The sequence below is a fragment of the Oncorhynchus gorbuscha genome, linkage group LG08, assembly GCF_021184085.1.
Source record: "Oncorhynchus gorbuscha isolate QuinsamMale2020 ecotype Even-year linkage group LG08, OgorEven_v1.0, whole genome shotgun sequence".
Taxonomy (NCBI): Eukaryota; Metazoa; Chordata; class Actinopteri; order Salmoniformes; family Salmonidae; genus Oncorhynchus; species Oncorhynchus gorbuscha.
In genome coordinates this window covers 18,154,451-18,176,615 of record NC_060180.1, presented here as the reverse complement: position 1 = coordinate 18,176,615, position 22,165 = coordinate 18,154,451, and the positions used below count along the sequence as shown (strand labels likewise).

At 40.5% G+C, this 22,165-nt stretch overlaps 1 protein-coding gene and 1 long non-coding RNA gene across 2 annotated transcripts; one reads left to right on the top strand and one right to left on the bottom strand.

The window, feature by feature from the left end:
- Positions 1-5,877: 5,877 nt before the first annotated feature.
- Positions 5,878-7,030, top strand: LOC124041066. Its single transcript, XR_006839843.1, has 3 exons — positions 5,878-6,243; positions 6,437-6,578; positions 6,671-7,030. It is a non-coding gene; the product is annotated as an uncharacterized LOC124041066 (long non-coding RNA).
- A 10,025-nt stretch (positions 7,031-17,055) lies between these two features.
- Positions 17,056-20,091, bottom strand: soul2 (heme-binding protein soul2). Its single transcript, XM_046357867.1, has 4 exons — positions 19,855-20,091; positions 19,631-19,757; positions 17,931-18,108; positions 17,056-17,831 (listed from the first exon to the last, which is right to left on the bottom strand). The coding sequence occupies exons 1-4, from the start codon at positions 19,987-19,989 to the stop codon at positions 17,657-17,659; spliced, it is 615 nt and encodes a 204-aa protein (XP_046213823.1). The 5' UTR covers positions 19,990-20,091; the 3' UTR covers positions 17,056-17,656.
- Positions 20,092-22,165: the final 2,074 nt, after the last annotated feature.

The following is a 22,165-nucleotide window of genomic DNA, read 5'->3' as shown; positions in this document are numbered from 1 at the left end:
GTCCTGTGGCGAGTAATGGGCAATGGCATGCTGGGAAGGAAGTTGTGTGCCTTGTCCTCCAGACTAATGCCGCCCACAACCTTTCCATCAGCCTCATTCTGTACCCACTTCCCACACTCTAGAATTCTTCATTGAAACAATAACAAAGCGGGCACCCCACCTGTTTTGGTAAAAAGCTGAGGGAGGGCCTGGAGAAATAGAACCACTCAAATGTTTAGACAGAGCTATGGATGCTATTACTGACCATCTGTGATATCATAGTTTTTACTATGTTTTGAGGCTATTGTGTTTGTTTACATATCTACTTTTATTTACATTTACATTTACATTTAAGTCATTTACAAACATTGAAGGGGGAAACTATATATATTTTGGGTTCTGATGGAGCACGACAGTTGAACCAAGCTCAAGAGGAATTTACAAGTTGTATTCTTTAAAAACCATCGGGTTTATATTATTAATGTAGAAGTCCAAAAATGGACTTCTACAGATTCTAGCTTTGAAGGGGCAATAAGCAGTTGGTACATACGTTTTTGGACTTCTAAATTAATGATATATACCCATTGATTCTTGAAGAATATAACTTATAAATGAGCTTAGTTCAACTGTTGTACCCCATCAGAACCCAAAATATAAGCTTTATTCTTTACTCCCATGTTTGTAAACAAAGTAAATGTAAACAAATACTATATAGCATAAAAACATGGTTAAAACTATCATTTTCATATCATGATGGTTAGTCCTTGCATCCATAGTTCTGTTTTTCAATTTGAGAGTTGTTACATTTCTCCAGCCCCATCCGTCAGCTTTTTACCAAAAGAGTGGTGGGGAATCAGCTTTGTTATTGTTTCTACTGCTGAGTGCCGCTTTAAGGGCTGTAGTCAATCTGTATCGCTGAAGTCATTTCCAATTGAGCCTACACAGTGCCACCTCTAGCCAGTGTGGGGCCCTAAGCGAGATTTGGTTTGGGGGCCTGTCATGCCAAATAGTGTCCCCCTCAACGTCGATTCGATGAGTTCTAGCTTCTGTTGCTAGAGTAACGCAGACTTTGTCCATCTTCAGGAAACTCATTCGGGTGAAAGTGATTTGAAATTGTGGAAAGCACAATGGGGAGATATGGCCTATTTCAGTCGTGGATCAAATCATTCTGCTGGTGTGTTGACACTTATTCACACGTTTAAAGGTGACATTCTAGAATCCACATCTTCACAAGGCGGCAGATGGGTCATAGTAACTGTTAAACTTGACAATGCTATTTTCATCATCTGTAATGTATACGGACATAACTCTCATGCTCCTAATAAGACCTGTTTTACCCAGTTTACCAGGAAAGTAATGGATTTAAGCAACAAATACTCAGAGGCTTTTCTAATTATTTCAGGGGATTTTAATGAAACACCTGATGCATCTGCTGATCATTTTCCTCCTAGAACGAGTAAAAACCCTCAAAATAGTAACATTATCATTACATTATGCAAGGATATCTGTTTTGAGGATGCCTGGCGTTATTTCAATCTGGATGCTAAGTGTTATACCTGGACCAACAAAACTATGTCACGTAAATCTAGAATAGATGTATTCCCAATTGACCCTTTTTTGTTACAATTTGTTATAGATGTAGCTCATCAGTTGGCTCCCTTTTCTGATCATCACTTGATTTCCCTGAATTTACAAGCTACTAAAAACTCAAAAGGTACTCGAGGACATTGGAAATTTAACAACACTTCTTAAAGATACTACTCTCATTGAAAACATCAAATCATTAGCTAAAGATATTTTTGCAAGAAAAGACTTGGGTCATGGAAATAGATGGGAATTCTTCAAATATAAAGTCACAGTGGTAGCCATTAAACGCGCCAAAGAGCTGATGCAATTAAAGAACCTTAAAGAAAAGGAGATGATGAGCAAGCTTGACAGTTTTCTAAAGAAAGATAATCTATCTGAAGAAGAGGAGTCTGTGTTCAGGTCTTTATAACTAGAATTAGAACAGACTTATATGAATCTGGTAACGGGTGCCTTTGTAAGGTCAAGAGCAAAATGGATTGAAGAGGGGGAAAGAAACACTACTTACTTTTTTGCACTTGAAAAGAGAAGCTACAGAAGAAAATCTATAACTGCACTCAAAATTAACGATGTTTTATGCAATGATCCCATTACAATATCATCATTTGTCAATTCCTTTTATGAAAACAGGAAGATGGTTGTGAAAGCTACATTTGCCACATTCAGAATTCTGTCCCTGTAATTGAGGATGATTTCCACTCAGTTTGCGACTCACCTGTGTCTATTGGAGAAATTAGAGAGGCTCTGAATTCAATGAAAAAAGGGAAATCACCTGGCCCTGATGGCCTGTCAGTTGAATTCTGGAGACAGTTTTGGGAGTTACTAGAATACCTGATTTTCAATATGTTTCAAGATTGCATTAAAAATGGGGAAATGGTCTCCACTATGAAACAGGGCCTTATTTCATTGATTCCGAAGCCTGATAAAGACCCTTCACTCATTGGCAATTGGAGACCAATTACTTTATTAAATGTTGATTACAAATTGATTGCTCTGGTTTATGCCAAAATATTAAAGTAAGGAATAGATACCATTATAAATGAGACTCAAACAGGATTTATGAAGGGCCGTCACATAAGCTCTAACATTCGTTTAGTCTTGGACCTTATAGATTATTCAGATGCAATTGACTCAGATGCGGTTGTCCTATTTCTGGACTTCTGTAAAGCCTTTGACACAATTGAACATGAATTTCTCTTTAGGTCTCTTAAACTTTTTGGATTTGGTGAAAATTGTATTAAAGTCATTTGCATGTTTTACAAAGATATAAATAGTTCTGTGCTACTAAACCTTAATACTTCCAAAATATTTAGTATTTAACAGAAGTGTACGACAGGGATGCCCAATTTCGCCATTTTTATTAATTTTGGTTGTGGAACTTCTATCTCTAGATATTCTGAATTATGCAAATTTGTATGGCATAACCATTTTTAACAAAGAAATCAAAATTTCCCAACTGGCTGATGACACTACTCTTTTCTTAAGAGACAAAAACCAGGTTGCACATGCCCTTAATGCTATAACTGCATTTTCTATTGCATCGGGATTCATGCTGAATGTTTGTAAATGTGAAATCTTATGTTTATTTGACTCCAATGATAAAGAAATATAAATATTCCTGTAAAGGACTGTGTTAAATATTTTGTAATACATCTGTCATAAAACCACTTAGTCAGACATTTGAATTTTTCTCCTAAAATTAAAATAACTAAAAATAGATTTAATAATTGTCTACAAAGAGATCTTTCCATACTTGGGAGAGTACTTCTGTCCAAGGCAGAGGGACTGTCTCATTTTGTGTACCCCTCATTATCATTATGTGTAAATCTTGCTACTTGTAAAGAGATCAATAAGACCTTTGACTTCATCTGGAAAAATAAGTCTCACAAACTAAAAAAATCTGTTCTTTCTAACAAAAGAGCCGAAGGCGGTCTAGAAGTGTTGGATTTTGTTGACATAAATAACACTTTCAAGATAAATTGGTTGAAAAAATGTTTGTTCGATACTGATTCAATATGGTATTTCATTCCAAAAAATGTGTTTAATAAATTGGGAGGTCTTCAATTTATACTGAAATGTAATTATATTCCTGAAAGATTACCCGGTAAATTGGCTAGGTTTCACCAATAAGCTTTAATGGCCTGGAAAATATGTTTCCTGCACAATTTTTCTCCCCATAAAGCTCTTTTGTGGAATAATTCAGACAATAACTGTAAGGAATAAGTCATTGTTCTACCCCAGCTGGCATGAGGAATATTGACGTTGTTCTTGATATTTTCGACAACAAGGGTAATGTTCCCACATACGAACAATTTTTAACATTGAAAGAGTTTCCAAAACCTTTCAGAGAGTTTATTTCTGTGATTAAAGCCGTTCCCAGTGGTCTAACTACACGAATGAAAACACATCTTAATTTTGGGAATGATCAAAAAGTTTATCCAGAACTCAGATTGGAAGGTGTGGGCTTACTTGAGAGATCTTGTTGCAATAAATATACAAGACAAATTCTTCATTCACAAAACCAACTTCTACCGAGAGGAAAGTTTTTCTGGAACATGCTTATTGTAACGATGTTTGTCTGAGGAAGAAGGAGTAGAACAAAGCGCAGCGTGTTCATATTTCCTTTAATTAACTGAACACTAAATAAAAAAGAACAAAATAATAAATGAAAGCCAAAACAGTCCCGTATGGTGCAAACACTGAAAAGGAAAACAACTACCCACAACTCATAGTGGGAAAACAGGCTGCCTAAGTATGGTTCTCAATCAGAGACAACGATTGACAGGTGCCTCTGATTGGGAACCATACCAGGCCAAACACCTAGAAATATAACACACAGAACCAAAACATAGAATGCCCACCCCAACTCACGCCCTGACCAAACTAAAATAGAGACAAAAAAAGGAACTAAGGTCAGGACGTGACACTTATTCCTGACATTGTCTGGAAAAATGCATGGTTAAGGCCTTACAAATACTGTATACCAAACAAAGTTAAGGAAGTGCACTTCAAAATTTTATTCAAGATATATCCATATAATTCTATGATTTCCAAATTTGTGGCTATTGATGATATCTGCGTTTTCTGTGAAAAAGAAGGTGTCACGAATCCCGTTTCCTGAGTCTGTTTTTTGCCTGTGTTCTGTCCTGGAGTGTTTTTTTTCCGGAGTTCTGGAATGCACCCTGTCTGGTTGCCGGGCTATGTAGCCAGTTGGGAGTTCTGATTACCCGCACCTGTATCCCATCAGCTATCTGCTCACCTGGTCCTGATCATCATCATCTCTCCTCTTCATAAGCCCGGATCTGACATCCATTCCCTGCCGGATCGTTAGCCATGAACAGTATGTTGTGCCATAGTATCAGCCTCAAGTTGGATAGAATTAGTTTTGTTGTTTTTTACGTATTGCTTGCCTTAAACTTACCTCCGTTTGTTCTGTCTTCAGTTACTCACCCGGATCATTTACCCCATTGCCGCCTGGTCATCGGAGGATTCCGCTACCCCATTGGATCCACCTATTTACTCCCATCAACTCACCACCGCTGCCCGCTACGCCACCTGGATATATCTACCCATTCACATTCACTTGTAAATAAATACTCACCTTCTTCCTACTCTCCTTGTCCTGGTCTGCTTCTGGGTTCGATTTTGAAAGAACGTGACAGAAGGTGAGAATCTGTCTCACTTGTTTTTTGAATGTAAATTTGTCCGAATTTTGGGAAAACCTTGCAAAGTACTTATTTACCATTATGAACACTGCCTATATTTTTGACATTAAAGATATATATATATTTAAATTCTTGTTGCCAAATACTTTATACACAAACAAAAATTCCAAAATTGTATACCAGAATTACACATTTTTCTGATTGAATTTTATCTTATTAAAACATTAACCCTAGTGAATAACAACAAGAATAACATCTTCATTAAAAATTATAATAAGATCTCTTCAGAGTGAATATAATTGCATTTTTTTTTTATGTTTGAGTATTGTTAATACCTGTTTAGTTTGCTAGACATGTTTGATGTAGCAATGTAAGTTGATTTTTGTATTATGAATAAAAATAAATATATCTTTAAAAAAAAGCTTCTGTTGCTAGAGCTGTTGCTGGAACTTGCAACAATCTGACCGGATTACGTAATGAACCAAAGCGTCCGTTGCTATACTGGTTGCATGGTTACCTCGTAGCGGTCGCGAAGGAAGGACGCCAGCAGTTCTAGTTCTATTTCACCTCAGAAGTGCTCGCTCAGACCACGCAAAATTATTACATTAGAATTGCTCTACAAGGATGGTGCTTTTGACGGTGACAACCTGTTGACTACCTGCTGCTTCAGAGGAATGAAAAGACTGGAAAGAGAACACTATTTTTTTACCATATATTTGTCTTTATATAAGTACATATTGTTAAATAGGAATAAATAATAATTTATTAATAATAATGTAAGCTGTTTTTAGATGTATTATTGCATCATTGCTAGTTACTTATTTACCTCAGCCAGACTGTTTTATTTAGCTAACTTTATCCAAGTTAGCTCGCTAACTGTTATTGTAGCTGCTTTCTGTTTGTATGTAGCTTGCACTTTAATGGCATCCCTCGGAGGTTTTCTTTTATCTTTCCAACCAGGCGAAGTACTATAACGGCAGTAACACCACTGATCTCTACAAGAGGCAAAACATTTGTAAGTTCGGCTCATCAATGGAGAAGTCAACATACTTCTTACTACTTACACTTAAGTAAAACCTAATGACAAATGACCAAGGTTTTTTTTTCTTTTTTTCCCAATTCATTTTATTGTTTTCCATGATACATAATCAGACAGATTTCAATATCTTACACTGTCAATAGATATCCCTTTCCTACCCCTTCTCCAGGTTTGGATGAACGGAATAACCAGACCCTCAAGACTGCCATAAGGGTTACCTTGGTGGAAGCCAACAATTTTCTCCAGTTGGAGCAGTTGGATGGTCGACCACTGAAATCCCTGACACCTTACAGTGAAGCCAGTGAGACAAAGTATGTTAAGCTTTGGTTAACATTTCAGAATGCAAGAAACGGTAGTTATGCGGAGCTCATAAGTGTACCTCTTCAATTTACCTCTCCAAAAGACTTAAGGACCATCAACTGTCCGAGCCACCCAGGAAGTATCCCATCCACCAGAGACAGTAAGTTCTGCTCAGTCTGATTCTCTGTGCTCTGAGTCGTAAGGGGACCAGCTTGGGGTAGAACCCCTGACTGAGACTGGCTGCCTGTCGAGGACAAGGGACAGGAAGAACTAGCAGCAGCACCTGATCAAGCATCTCTTCTGACTCTTTCCGCTCTCCTCATCCTTTAACTTGTAACTCCCATCCCGTGAATGGGATCATTGTCATCATCTGACACTAATTAGCATAACGCAACGGACATAAATATTACTAGAAAATATTCCTATTCATGAAAATAACAAGTGAAATATATTGAAACACAGCTTAGCCTTTTGTTAATCACCCTGTCATCTCAGATTTTCAAAATATGCTTTACAACCAGAGCAAGACAAGCATTGTGTAAGTTTATCGATAGTCTAGCGTAGCATTATGTCCAGCAAGCACCAGGTAACTTCGTCACGAAAATCAGAAAAGCAATCAAATTAAATTGTTTACCTTTGATGAGCTTTGGATGTTTTCACTCACGAGACTCCCAGTTAGATGACAAATGTTCCTTTTTTCCAAAAATATTATTTTTGTAGGCGAAATAGCTCCGTTTGTTCTTCACATTTGGCTGAGAAATCGACCGGAAATTGCGGTCAAGACAACGTCGAAAAAATAGCTCCATAATAGACAGAAACATAGCAAACGTTGTTTATAATCAATCCTCAAGGTGTTTTTCAAATATCTATTCGATAATATATATGGTTTTTCAGTAGGAGCGAGAGGAAAAATGGCTACCTCTGTATTTTACGCAATAATCACTCAGAGCCATCAGTTGACCACTTGCGCAATGTAGCCGCTTACGGGTATTCTTCAACATAAGGGCGTGAAACTATGTCACAATGCTGTAGACACCTTGGGGAATACGTAGAAAAGGGAATCTGGTTGATAGCCCATTCATTACTCAATAGGGACTCATCGGAACGCAGGGCATTCAAAATACGAGTCACTTCCGGATTGGATTTCTCTCAGGCTTTCACCTGCAATATCAGTTCTGTTATACATACTTATTTTCCACCATAATTTGCAAATAATTTCATTTAAAATCCTACAATGTGATTTTCTGGATTTTTTTACAGGCCACTCTCATCTTTAAGTGGGAGAACTAGCACAATTGGTGGCTGACTAAATACTTTTTTGCCCTACTGTATATATTCAACCACAAGGGTGTACCAATGAGCTACTGTATGCACGATAGACCAAAATGAGACCATCACAGTGCAGGTGCATTTATACGGAGACTTGATTACACACAGGTGGATTGTATTTATCATCAGTCATTTAGGTCAACATTGGATCATTCAGAGATCCTCACTGAACTTCTGGAGAGTTTTCTGCACTGAAAGTAAAGGGGCTGAATAATTTTGCACGCCCAGTTTTTCAGTTTTTGATTTGTTAAAGTTTGAAATATCCAATAAATGTCGTTCCACTTCATGATTGTGTCCCACTTGTTGATTCTTCACAAACAAATACAGTTTTATATCTTTATGTTTGAAGCCTGAAATGTGGCAAAAGGTCGCAAAGTTCAAGGGGGGCGAATACTTTCGCAAGGCACTGTATGATTGTGATTGTGATGTTGCCAGATTGACTTTAAATGCAATATAACATTAGCCAGCTAACTAAGATTGAGGGGACACCAAGTCACTTGGCTCTGTCATAACCTCACATGGTCTCCTATCATTGCTATGCAGACGACACACAATTAATCTTCTCCTTTCCCCCTTCTGATGACCAGGTGGCGAATCGCATCTCTGCATGTCTGGCAGACATATCAGTGTGGATGACGGATCACCACCTCAAGCTGAACTTCGGCAAGATGGAGCTGCTCTTCCTCCCGGGGAAGGACTGCCCGTTCCATGATCTCGCCATCACGGTTGACAACTCCATTGTGTCCTCCTCCCAGAGCGCTAAGAACCTTGGCGTGATCCTGGACAACACCCTGTCGTTCTCAACTAACATCAAGGCGGTGGCCCGTTCCTGTAGGTTCATGCTCTACAACATCTGCAGAGTACGACCCTGCCTCACACAGGAAGCGGCACAGGTCCTAATCCAGGCACTTGTCATCTCCCGTCTGGATTACTGCAACTCGCTGTTGGCTGGGCTCCCTGCCTGTGCCATTAAACCCCTACAACTCATCCAGAACGCCGCAGCCCGTCTGGTGTTCAACCTTCCCAAGTTCTCTCACGTCACCCCGCTCCTCCGCTCTCCACTGGCTTCCAGTTGAAGCCCGCATCCGCTACAAGACCATGGTGCTTGCCTACGGAGCTGTGAGGGGAACGGCACCTCAGTACCTCCAGGCTCTGATCAGGCCCTACACCCAAATAAGGGCACTGCGTTCATCCACCTCTGGCCTGCTCGCCTCCCTACCACTGAGGAAGTACAGTTCCCGCTCAGCCCAGTCAAAACTGTTCGCTGCTCTGGCTCCCCAATGGTGGAACAAACTCCCTCACGACGCCAGGACAGCGGAGTCAATCACCACCTTCCGGAGACACCTGAAACCCCACCTCTTTAAGGAATACCTAGGATAGGATAAAGTAATCCTTCTCACCCCCCTTAAAATATGTAGATGCACTATTGTAAAGTGGCTGTTCCACTGGATGTCATAAGGTGAATGCACCAATTTGTAAGTCGCTCTGGATAAGAGCGTCTGCTAAATGACTTTAATGTAAATGTAATGTAATGGGACCACTGTATTTTAGGTAGCTAACATTAGCATTGCTAGCTATTTTTGACAAACTTTGCTAGTAACAGTAATCAATCACTTTAAATTAAATTTGATGACATATGGCATTTTTCATTTGCCTACATAAGCAATGTCATATTTCCAAGCCGCTATAAATGAATGTAATTTAAACTAAACAGTCACATTAGCCTCCGAGGTGCAACCCATGTCTAGGGCATAAATACATATTTAATGCAGCTATGGTGGTACTAGCTAACTCATGTCTGACTACAACAGTACCCCTGCACAGAGGCTGAAAAAACAGTACCCCCTCAGAAGGCTGAAGAAATTTGGCTTGGCCCCTAAGACCATCAAATATTTACAGATGCACAATTGAGAGCATCTTGCCAGTCTGTATAACAGGCTGGTACGGCAACTGCACCGCCCACAACTGCAGGGCTCTCCAAAGGGTGGTGCGGTCTGCCCAGTACACTACCTGACACCAGGACACCTACAGCACAGGAAGGCTAAAAAGACAATCAAGGATATCAACCCCCTGTGCCACAGCCTGTTCACTCCGCGACTATCCAGAAGGTGAGATCATTACAGGTGCATCACAGCTGGGATATAAGCTGTTTTTCAGTCTTTCTATCTCAAGGCCATCAGACGGTTAAATAGCCATCACTAGCCGGCTACCACCTGGTTACTCAACCCTGCCCATTAGAGGCTGCTGCCCAATATACATAGATATGGAATCACTGGTCACTTTAATAATGGAACACAAGTCACTTTAATAATGTTTACATGCTGCTTTATTAATTTCATACACTACCAGTTAAAAGTTTTAGAACACCTACTAATTCAAGGGTTTTGCTTTATTTTTACTATTTTCTACATTGTAGAATAATAGTGAAGATATCAAAACAATGAAATAACACATATAGAATCATGTAGTAACCAAAAACATGTTTAAACAAATCAAAATATATTTTATATTTGAGATTGTTCAAGTAGCCACCCTTTGCCTTGATGACAGCTTTGCACACTCTTGGCATTCTCTCAACCAGCTTCACCTGGAATGTTCTTCCAACTGTCTTGAAGGAGTTTCCACATATGCTGAACACTTGTTGGCTGCTTTTCCTTCACTCTGCAGTCCGACTCATCCCAAACCATCTCAATTTGGTTGAGGTCAGGGGATTGTGGAGGCCAGGTCATCTGATGTAGCACCCCATCACTCTCCTTGGTAAAATAGCCGTTACACAGCCTGGAGGTGTGTCAGGTCATTGTCCTGTTGAAAAACAAATGATAGTGGAACTAGGCCCAACCCAGATGGGATGGCGTATCACTGCAGAATGCTGTGGTAGCTATGCTGGTTAAGTGTGCCTTAAATTCTAAATAAATCACAGACGGTGTCACCAGCAAAGCACCCCCACACCATCAAACCTCCTCCTCCATGCTTCACGGTGGGAACCACACATGGGCAGACCATCCGTTCACCTACTCTGCGTCTCACAAAGACATGGCAGCTGGAACTAAAAATCAGACCAAATGATACATTTCCACCGGTCTAAGGTCAATTGCTCATGTTTCTTGTCCCAAGCAAGTCTCTTCTACTTATTGATTTCCTTTAGTAGTGGTTTCTTTGCAGCAAATCGACCATGAAGGCCTGATTCACACAGTCTCCTCTGAACAGTTGATGTTGAGATGTGTCTGTTGCTTGACCTTGGTGAAGCATTTTTTTGGGCTGCAATTTCTGAGTCTGGTAACTAATGAATTTATCCTCTGCAGCAGAGGTAACTCTGGGTCTTCCATTCCTGTGGCGGTACTCATGAGAGCCAGTTTCATCATAGCACTTGATGATTTTTGGGACTGCACTTAAAGAAACTTTCAAAGTTGTTGAAATTTTTCATGTCTTAAAGTAACAATGGACTTTCTCTTCGCTTATTTGAGCTGTTCTTGACATAATACGGACCAGGTATTTTACAAAATAGAGCTATCTTCTGTTTACCAACCCTACCTTGTCACAACACAACTGATTGGCTCAAACGCATTAAGATGGGAAAAAAATCCACAAATGAACTTTTAAGAAGGCACACCTGTTCATTGAAATGCTCACCAGCAGACGACCTCATGAAGCTCGATGAGAGAATGACAAGATTGTTTGCCTTGGTGAAAGGTTGAACATTGTGTATTTGAAGAACTTTTGACTGTTAGTGTATGTATATACTGTATTCTATTCTACTGTATTTTAGTCAATGCAACTCTGACAGCTCATCCTAATATTTACATATTTTTAATTCCATTCTTTAACCTTTAGATTTGTGTGTATTGTTGTGAATTGTTAGATACTACTGCATTGTTGGAGGTAGGAACACAAGCATTTTGCTACAACTTCAATACATTCGGAATGTATTCAGACCCTTTGACATTTTCCACATGTTGTTACGTTACAGCCTTATTCTTAAATGTATTACATTGATTGTTTTCCTCATCAATCTACACACAATACCCCATAATGACAGCAAAAACTGTTTTTAGAATTTTTTTGAAAAGTTAATAAAAATATAAAACAGAAATATCTTCTTTAAATAAGAATTCAGACCATTTGCTATGAGATTCCTACAACTTGATTGGAGTCCACCTGTGGTAAATTATGTTGATTGGACATGATTTGGAAAGGCACACACCTGTCCCACACTTGACAATGCATTTCAGAGCAAAAACAAGCCATGAGATCAAAGGAATTGTCCGTAGAGCTCGGAGACAGGATTGTGTTGAGGCACATATCTGGGTGGGTACCAAAAAAATGTCTGCAGCATTGAAGGTCCAAGAACACAGCGGCCTCCATCATTCTTAAATGGATGAAGTTTGGAACCACCAAGACTCTTCCTAGAGCTGGCCGCCCGGCCAAACTGAGCAATCGGGAGAGAAGGGTCTTGGTCAGGGAGGTGACTAAGAACCCAATGGTCACTCTGACAGAGCTCCAGAGATCCTCTGTGGAGATGGGAGAACCTTCCAGAAGGTTCAGCGGCATTGACTGGGAGACTAGTCAGGATTGAGGCAAAGATGAATGGAGCAAAGTACAGAGGGATCCTTAATGAAAACCTGCTCCAGAGCGTTCAGGACCTCAGACTTGGGTGAAGGTTCACCTTCCAGCAGGAGAATGACCTTAAGCACACAGCCAAGACAACGCCGGAGTGTCTTTGAGACGAGTTTCTGAATGTCCTTGAGTGACCCAGCCAGAGCCTGGACTTGAACCCAATCGTGTCAGTGTGTTAGACAGCCCAATCCTAAGATTTGGGTAAATGGACCATAGAAATAGAAATGCCATTCTAGTTCTGGTTAGATAGCTGAAGTTGTACTCCGCACACAACTGATATGTTAGGTTAAGTGTTGGCATACTGTCTTTATAAGCACATTAATATGATAATTACAGCAGAAAATGTTTTGTCTTTGTAACACGAACACATTAATACATTTTTTTGTTGATGTATGTACAGTCAATCTGGGCAATGTTTGTGCAATGTCCACATGTAGGGATATTAGTTCTGGGATTTGTCTTCCGGGAAAGATTTACCAGCGGACACAAGGAGAGACGAGATGAGCCAGTTATAGAATATTGTGTTGTAGGACAGCTGAGCTGACTGAAGACTGTGTGCATTCAACTCCCAGTAGTTGGTATCGTCTCCACACTATTGGAGAGTGTCCCATTGTGGCGGTGGGGTTATGGTATAGGCAGACATAAGCTACGGACAATAAACACAACTGCATTTTATCAATGGCAATTTGAACACACGTGACGAAATCCTGAGGCCCATTGTCGTGCCTTTCATCTGCCGCCATGACCTCATCTTTCAGCATGATAATGCACAGCCCCATGTCGCAAGGATCTGTACACAATTCCTTGAAGCTGAAAAAGTCCCAGTTCTTCCATGGCTTGCATACTCACCAGACCTGTCACCCATTGAGCATGTTTGCATTACTCTGGATCAATGTGTACGACTGTGTTCCAGTTCCCGCCAATATCCAGCAACTTCGTACAGCCATTGAAGAGGAGTGGGACAACATTCCACAGGCCACAATCAACAGCCTAATCAGGAGATGTGTCACGCTGCATGAGGCAAATGGTGGTCACACCAGATACTGACTGGTTTTCTGATCCACGCCCCTACCTTTCTTGTTTAAGGTATCTGTGACCAACAGATGCATATCTGTATTCCCATTCATGTGAAATCCATAGATTAGGGCCTAATTAATATATTTAAATTGACTGATTTCCTAATATGTACTGTAACTCAGTAAAATCTTTGAAATTGTTGCATGTGGCCTTTATATTTTTGTTCAGTGTAGAATGAGTGTCTTATATACACATTCCAGACACTGGCTCTTGCTATCTTGACATAACTGATTTGGCATAAAAATATAATCTAGATTGTATAGCCAGGTTCAGCTATCACCAACCTATGCATGGTAGCTGCTGTCAGCTTAGCTCAAACAAGGTCAGCGCAGGCTTCGGCCTACACATATAACTGAATTATCTGACCTTCTTGAGATGGTGAGTCAGTCAGGAGGGGAGAAGTCCTCAACTTCAAAACTTCGCTCTCTCCTTAGCAAAGCTAGCTTATTTTACTTCGCTCTTTTCAGTATTGCACTTGTTTGTTATGATTGAATGACAAAATCACACCCAAGAATCACCCATTTCAAACCACACCCCCAAGACAACTCTCGTTTGCCTTCTGTAATGGCCACTAACATTTCTTAATGAGCATTGATGAAAAACGAGGCGAAATCAGGAAGTGCAATTGAATTTAAAATTTCAATCACGATGTAACGCTGAACTTCAGCATTATGGATTGAAAGCCCAGTTTTGACTACAAAAGCAGCACTCGCCTAGCCACGCTAGCTTCTCCCTCATGTGGATGCTAACTAACAAGCAAGCTAGGTAGTGCTAGGTATCAACAGCCATTTTCAGCTAATCCAGTAGGGGCTGGAAGCTATGGTGAGCTTCGACTGGTCACTCGAGTCGTAATATCGCAGAGGATTTTTATGAAGTTCAGATTTACCCAACTTTAGTCCTACCTTGTTCAGCTCCCTCGCCCATCCTCGCATCGCTCAACGGTTCCCCACCCACTCCACCTCTCTTGCTTTCCTTCCATTGAAAGATGAATGGCTTCCGATGATTCACCAAGCGATGCCGATGTATAGTGTGAACACATTGTAGTCACACACTTAACACATCCAGTCCTGCCATGCACACACTCCAAAACACTCGCTCACAAACGCACACGTGCACGCACACCCTTGGAATTTAATTGTTATCAACAGTGCAGGTTTTGGAGGCTGACATAGAAAATATAGCAGTTATAATCAATAAATCATCTCAATTTCATTAATATTTCCAACAACTCCTAAATTTTTTACAAAGAACCTTGTATCTCTAATGAGATGATGCAGAAACCCGTTTTTCCACTACTGTCAGTAATTGTTACCTTTAACAAAGCTACAATCCAGAAAAGCAACACCACCATCTACAGGACATAATTGTACACCACAGCAGGCAAATGAAATGGCTGTGTAGTACCATAACGCTTCTTACAGACTCCCTACTAATGTCTACTTAAAGAGTTGTTTTTTAAATAATCTGTGAGATGGTAGGTATAACTCTCCTTTCCGTTCCTCTCCTGTCTCCCTCTGTTCTGTTTGTATGTAACACTGCAGTGATCAGGTGATGGCTGGCTCCTATTTCTCTGCTCCAGCACAAATAAGCCAAACCAGGAAGTAAACAAGCAACGTCATCACAATGCTTGGCCCTTTGGGAAACACTGGGGCCCAATTAGGCTGTTCCTGAATCAGTCACATACCAAACCCACATAGCTTTGTCCCTTGTTGGCTAACCCAGATTACCCCTCCTGACAACACACAGCCATGCAGCCAACTGATTCAAATCAATGCCATACCAACAGTTTACCCACAGTATTGTGCTTAAAAATACTGCTCCTGCTCACCTGTAGAAGGCAATCACTAGATGGCCATGCTATAAAAGACAAACATTTCTCAATTATCAGAATCAATGAGCACATTAGTAATTTGTTATCACCCCCACTACAGATACAATAGGTAATTAATTCACTCAGTTTCAGAGGTAGGTCAAGTGGGTTGATGAGGGCGAGATTCAAACCAGGCTTGTTTACAGGCAGGGACGAGCAATTTCAAAACAGCTAGGGTTCCTGTCCATACAAGCTCATTTAATATGCAGATGATGTGCAGTTTCAGTGAAAGGAAGATTAGGTTTGTACATGGCAATGTGAATCTCAATTTAGTATTCAGCTCTTAGTACAAGACAGTCAATACCATTGAAAAGGGTCAGTAAACATATTTGGCACAGTCTAAAAGGAATGTCCAAATATAAAACAAAACAACACATAAAATAAGAAAATTCACATAGGCTATTTTGAGGGTGGGGGTTAGATGGTCAAAACAGAAGTGGTCAATCTGGTATGGTGGGGTATCTAACCCTATTAAAAGGGCTGAGTCACTGGCTTACTGGTGCTCTTCCATGCCGTCCCTAGGAGGGGTACATCACTTGAGTGTGTTGAGTCACTGACGTGATCTTCCTGTCTGGGTTGGCGCCCCTCCTTGTGTTGTGCCGTGGCAGAGATCTTTGTGGGCTATACTCGGCCTTGTCTCAGGATGGTAAATTGGTGGTTGAAGATATCCCTCTAGTGGTGTGGGGGCTGTGCTTTGGCAAAGTGGGTGGGGTTTTATCCTGCCTGTTTGGCCCTGTCCGGGGGTATCATCAGATGGGTCCAGTGTCTCCTGACCCCTCCTGTCTCAGCCTCCAGTATTTATGCTGCAGTAGTTTATGTGTCGGGGGGCTAGGGTCAGTCGGTCAGTCTCATATTTGGAGTACTTCTACTGTCTTATCCGGTGTCCTGTGTGAATTTAAGTATGCTCTCTCTAATTCTCTTTCTTTCTCTCTCTCTGGGGACCTGAGCCCTAGGACCATCTGGCATGATGATTCCTTGCTGTCCCCAGTCCACCTGGCCGTGCTGCTGCTCCAGTTTCAACTGTTCTGCCTGTGGCTATGGAACCCTGACCTGTTCACCAGACATGCTACCTGTCCCAGACCTGCTGTTTTCAACTCTCTAGAGACAACAGGAGCGGTAGAGATACTCTTAATGATCGGCTATGAAAAGCCAACTGACATTTACTCCTGAGGTGCTGACTTGCTGCATCCTCGACAACTACTGTGATTATTATTATTTGACCCAGCTGGTCATTTATGAACATTTGAACATCTTGGCCATGTTCTGTTATAATCTCCACCTGGCACAGCTAGAAGAGGACTAGCCACCCCTCATAGCCTGGTTCCTCTCTAGGTTTCTTCCTAGGTTTTGGCCTTTGGAGTTTTGCCTAGCCACCATGCTTCTACACCAGCATTGCTTGCTGTTTGGGGTTTTAGGCTGGGTTTCTGTACAGCACTTTGATATATCAGCTGATGTAAGAAGGGCTATATAAATACATTTGATTCAGGGTAAATGTAAATCATTTTGGTGAAAAATGAAAAACAGCACAACATTGTCATGTCTGACATGTATCCAGCCACTTCCTTGTTCCTTGTCAACAAAAGATTCTTAAAGCAAAGCTGGGTATATTTATATTTTTATTGATTTACATTAATATATAAGTCAAGTAATTTGCAGGTACAAAAGTACATTATCTGTAAGTATCACTCCTCACTAGATGATATAATATGTAAGCTTCTCATGTGTCTTTACTGTGATTATCTCTTGCGGAAATTGAGAATATTCTGAGAATGTGGCTAGGTACTTTTGAGGTTACTTGCTGCACAACATTCCTACAACCAGTCGCTTTCTAATCACTCTGGCAGAAAATGAACCTGAGACTGTGGACTAACTTCACATTCTTATACAGCATGTTGTTATCGTTCTCATCTGAACTTTATTTACCCAGGAGCAGGCCATTGAGATTGCAAAATATATTTTACAAGGAACTAGGCATATAAGTGGCAGTAGAAAAACCAAATCATTTATAGAACAAATCACTCATAGTGTAAATAAAGATTGCTGATAAAATGCTAGGGATTGATGTTTTAAAAAACTGAATCTTGTGTTTGTGGATTACAATACTGAATCTATATTTTACTAAACCTGCTCTGTTTGACTTGCGACAGTTAGATGGTTGAAAGATTTTAAATCTGTGTTTATTACTTTAATCTGCCTTCCTCAGGTGGCGTGGATCCAAACCTCATTGTGTCGGCCAATCAGAGTCCACGGGCCTTCATACCCTGCCGCGATGAACCGGTGGGTGTCAAATGCTTTCCCAGCCTGTGTCAGGGCATCACGTAGCTTCTTCAAATTTTCCTGGAAGTTGTACTCTGACAGAAAACCACTGAAAGTCCTGAGAAAGAGAGTTAAAAAACAGAGACATGGACTTAAACTTCTACAGCGGGATTTGGCCCCTAGTTAGTGAAACAGGATGGCAATGGTGGTTCATCACCTGACATATATGGTGCAGGCAGGCATAGTCTCGTTCCTGATTGAGGCATCATTGGGAGTGGGGAGGACTGTATCTTCTGGAGCCACATAGAAAGAGAGAGATGCATGCTTCTCTCCACCATCCTCTACCTCAGTCGTAGAAATAAGTGCAGGCCAGGTATGAATATTGACATGTTCACCTGAGAAGGAATGATTTTTTAAAAACATACATTTTACAACCAAAAATCAGATAAAAAGGATTAATTGAAAGATAATCATTCAAATTATTCATCCTTTAGAAAAGTTTAATTGAAAGATTAAGTTTAAAGATTAAATAAAAGTTATTTAAAATATTGAAATTGTGCATTCCAACAGGTAGGCTTCCAGTTGTGTAGGCTACTGTAATTACACTGCACTTGTCTATGTTACTAGGCTACCGTGTAATAATAGATCTTTTTCTCTTTAATGTTGAGTGTTAAGTGGATCGTCATGTTAAACAGATCTTCATAAGACAGCCATAAACAGTACCTAGTAATGACATGTAGTTAGAAAGCTCAGAGGTCCTGCTTTTTGGGGTATTTATTATTTATCTATGATTTGTGTGCAATTTGTCCACTAGTATGCATTGCTATAGTAAACAAAGTGAAAAATAGTACATCGTAGATTTTATTTTCAAATGTCATATGCTATGAACAACCTATTAATGAAAAATAGGGGAATATGGCTTAATCTACATATACTCAACTTTACAATTAACATGATATACGATTTGAGCTGCCTTATACTGTAATCATTTTTTAGATTACTAGTGATACGGGAAATCATACTAATTTCCTGGTGGACTGCTCTCATTCATTGTTGTCTCTCTCCCACTGAATGTGCCGGAGTTGGCTAGCGAATCAACTGATTTGTCACAATCCCAGTTTTCATATAATATAAAGTGTGTCCCTTCACATTGTGATTTGAAAATTGTAAAGTGATTTCTTCATATTGTGTTCAATTTGATTTATTTTAAATTCGGAACAAATCGTCGTGTGTTTGTCATAGAACAAATGGGACACTTTCATATCGCTGCAGTAGACTATAAGCATTGCAGCGCTATGCTGCTTGTGTGCCTGAGATAGATGTACCGTTCTGCCCGAGCCTCCAACAGCTGTGGACATATAACTTGATACATTTAACCGAATTTAGCAGGCGTAAAAGAAACGCCTGAAACTACTACCCCATACATAGTGGTCTTGCCGAGAAGAAAAGAAAACTGTCGGGGGAGGTTCTCTTCTACACTGTTCAACCGATCCAGTAAATGTGGAGGAGGAATTAAGATGGAGTGTTGCCTTGTTAATGTCCAAAAGTGAAAGTCGTGTCATAGGCTTTCTTTCCAATTCCCCTAAAAACCGGAACACTCGGTTTTTGTAGCCACTGCCGAGGCTCCATATCCAAGATGGCCTAAAATAAGTTGATTTATAATCGAATAACCTTGATATGCCATGATAAAAAAACAATTAAATAACGAATGTCCACTAAATAGGGGAATTAACATTGCATTGGTTTGGAACATTTGTAGGCTACATTAGTATTGAATAGTCACCTTTATGCCAAAGGACTTGGATATAAATTACATTTCCTTGAAGCACATTTCAGTAATACACAATACCGCATGCTAGAACTTGCAATTAATCAATAAGGTCATTATTGCAGTTTAAACAACATTGAGACATCCACCTGCTTTATTGTCCCACTGGGTGTAGTCCCACAGTTTCGTGAATCCAGCCTTCACGTCGTGGTCAGAGACACCCTGACTGTCGACGGTTATCCAGCGGCTCACTTTGTACTCACGTTCCTCAAAGTCCTGTTCAAATAAAAACAACGCTAGGCTATTTAACAACTACACCTCAAGCTTCTTACATCAGTTATCATTCGTGTCATACATCTCTATATTCACTTACCTCATATTTATTAACGACCGTGAACTCAGGACAATCATAGCTATGACAAAACGGCGGCGCATCCCAACCGTGCGCCCCGCGTAAAAACACCACGGCCAGAACCGAGAGAAGCGTTGTTACCTCGGGAAACTTCATCTTGTCGCTGGCTAAACTCGGATGACACTTTCAATTTTAACAACTGTCTACCATCTTTGTATTTTCAGGACACACCTACAATACCTTTCTGAGAAAACAGGTGTCGCCTGACTAATTCTTTCCTCGGGGGGGGGGGGGGGGGGAAGCTAAATAAACAAAACATTGCAATACGCGGGGGAGTCGTGCGCTGTAGCGGGGAGTTACCTGGTTATGGTCTCCGTCCATAACAAGACAACGCCCCAACCCCTCCGCTGGGAATGGAGTTGAATACCTGAAGAAGATAAAAGAGAGGAGCAGGTGCACTAGAGGCATACTCCCTATGAAATTGCACACGTATAGCCACGATAACCAAGGCTACTACTATATAGAAAAACACATTAAATACGACAATAACTCATGTAAAGTAAATGTCAATGCTACTTTTCATGTAAATTCCATTGCCTGATGAAAATAGATCTACAGTATCTGCCAGACCCAAGCCTTTCTGCTTACATGGGATAGGCTAACCTTATACAACTGGTCCAACTGGTCCAGGGTCACTGCAGGATGCCAGATTTTCTTAAGCAAGTCTAGCCAGTTTCAGCTGCACAATTTAATGCAAAGTTTTGACTTTGATGGGGGGACTTTGTCTAAACAGACAGGCAGTGAGTGAGACAAGTTATGAAGTCTTTGGTTTGCTAATCAGAGCAGAATTAATATCTGTTTCCTGGCCTAGGTGTCTGTGGATGTACATTAACTTTGTGTGGGCCATTATTGCTCCTGGCTTGTCCTTGATGGATGGAGCCTGGGGTTAATAACAAAAAAAAACAGACATGTCAGATGGCATTCAGCAGATATTTGAGGCTCCATTCAGCCTTAACATAATTACTAGTTCAATTACCATGACAGAGATGACCACCTGACAAACTGTCTAATAATGTGTAGCATGTGAAATGGAACATGTCAAAATCTAGTATGTACACTAAAATAATAGTGCTGGTGTTGAAGAAAGGTTTACTGTAGCAATCCCTCTATATTGCAATATATTGGAGGTAGAGATTATATAATTATTTTATTGAAACTATTATTATATTTTGATAAAACTACCCATTGAGACATAATCCAAATGACTGTGCATGCGAAAGTGTATTCCACTGCATTGCTTCATTTCTAATAAATGTATTACTCACCTCCTGACTTAGTACTTGCCATGGAGTGGAATACAATAGCACAGACTGAAATATGTTCTGGGATTCTTCCGATGGCATTGAGGAGTTTACTACATCAGTCACTCGCTTCATCAATAAGTGCATCGATGACGTCGTCCCCACAGTGACAGTACATACCCCAATCACAGAAACCATGGATTACAGGCAATATCCTCACTGAGCTAAAGAGTAGAGCTGCCGCTTTCAAGGATCGGGACTCTAATCTGGAAGCATATAAGAAATCCCACTATGCCATCTGAAGAACCATAAAACAGACAAAGTGTCAACATAGGACTAAGATCATATCGTACTACACCGGCTCCAACACTCGTCGGATGTTGCAGGGCTTGCAAACTATTACAGACTACAAAGGGAAACAAAGCAGAGAGCTGCCCAGTGACACGAGCCAACCAGACGAGCTAAATTTACTTTTATGCTCGCTTCGAGGCAAGTAACACTGAAACATGCATGAGAGCATCAGCTGTTCCGGACGACTGTGTGATCATGCTCTCCGCAGCCGATGTGAGTAAGAACTTTAAACAGGTCAACATTCATAAGGTCCTAGGGCCAGACGGATTACCAGGACTTGTAATCCGAGCATGCACTGATCAACTGGCAAGTGTCTTCACTGACATTTTCAACCTCTCCCTGTCTGAGTCGGTAATACCAACATGTTCCAAGCAGACCACCATAGTCCCTTTTCTGAAGAACACTAAGGTAACCTGCCTAAATGACTATATACCCATAGCACTCATGTCTCTAGCCAATAAGTGCTTTGAAAGGCTGGTCATGGCTCACATCAACACCATTATCCCAGAATCCCTAGACCCACTCCAATTTGCATACCGCCCTAACAGATCCACAGATGATGCAATCTCTATTGCACTCCACACTGCCCTTTCCCACATGGACAAAAGGAACACCTATATGAGAATTCTAATTCATTGACTACAGCTCAATGTTCAACACCATAGTGCCCTCAAAGCCCA

Coding starts and splice junctions, on each gene's coding strand:
- soul2 (XM_046357867.1), bottom strand. CDS start 19,989: ATGAAGTTTCCCGAGGTAACAACGCTTCTCTCGGTTCTGGCCGTGGTG. Junction 18,109..19,630: donor CCAGTGGGACAATAAAGCAG/GTGGATGTCTCA, acceptor ATTCCTTCTCAG/GTGAACATGTCAATATTCAT. Junction 17,832..17,930: donor GCCTGCACCATATATGTCAG/GTGATGAACCAC, acceptor TCTCTTTCTCAG/GACTTTCAGTGGTTTTCTGT.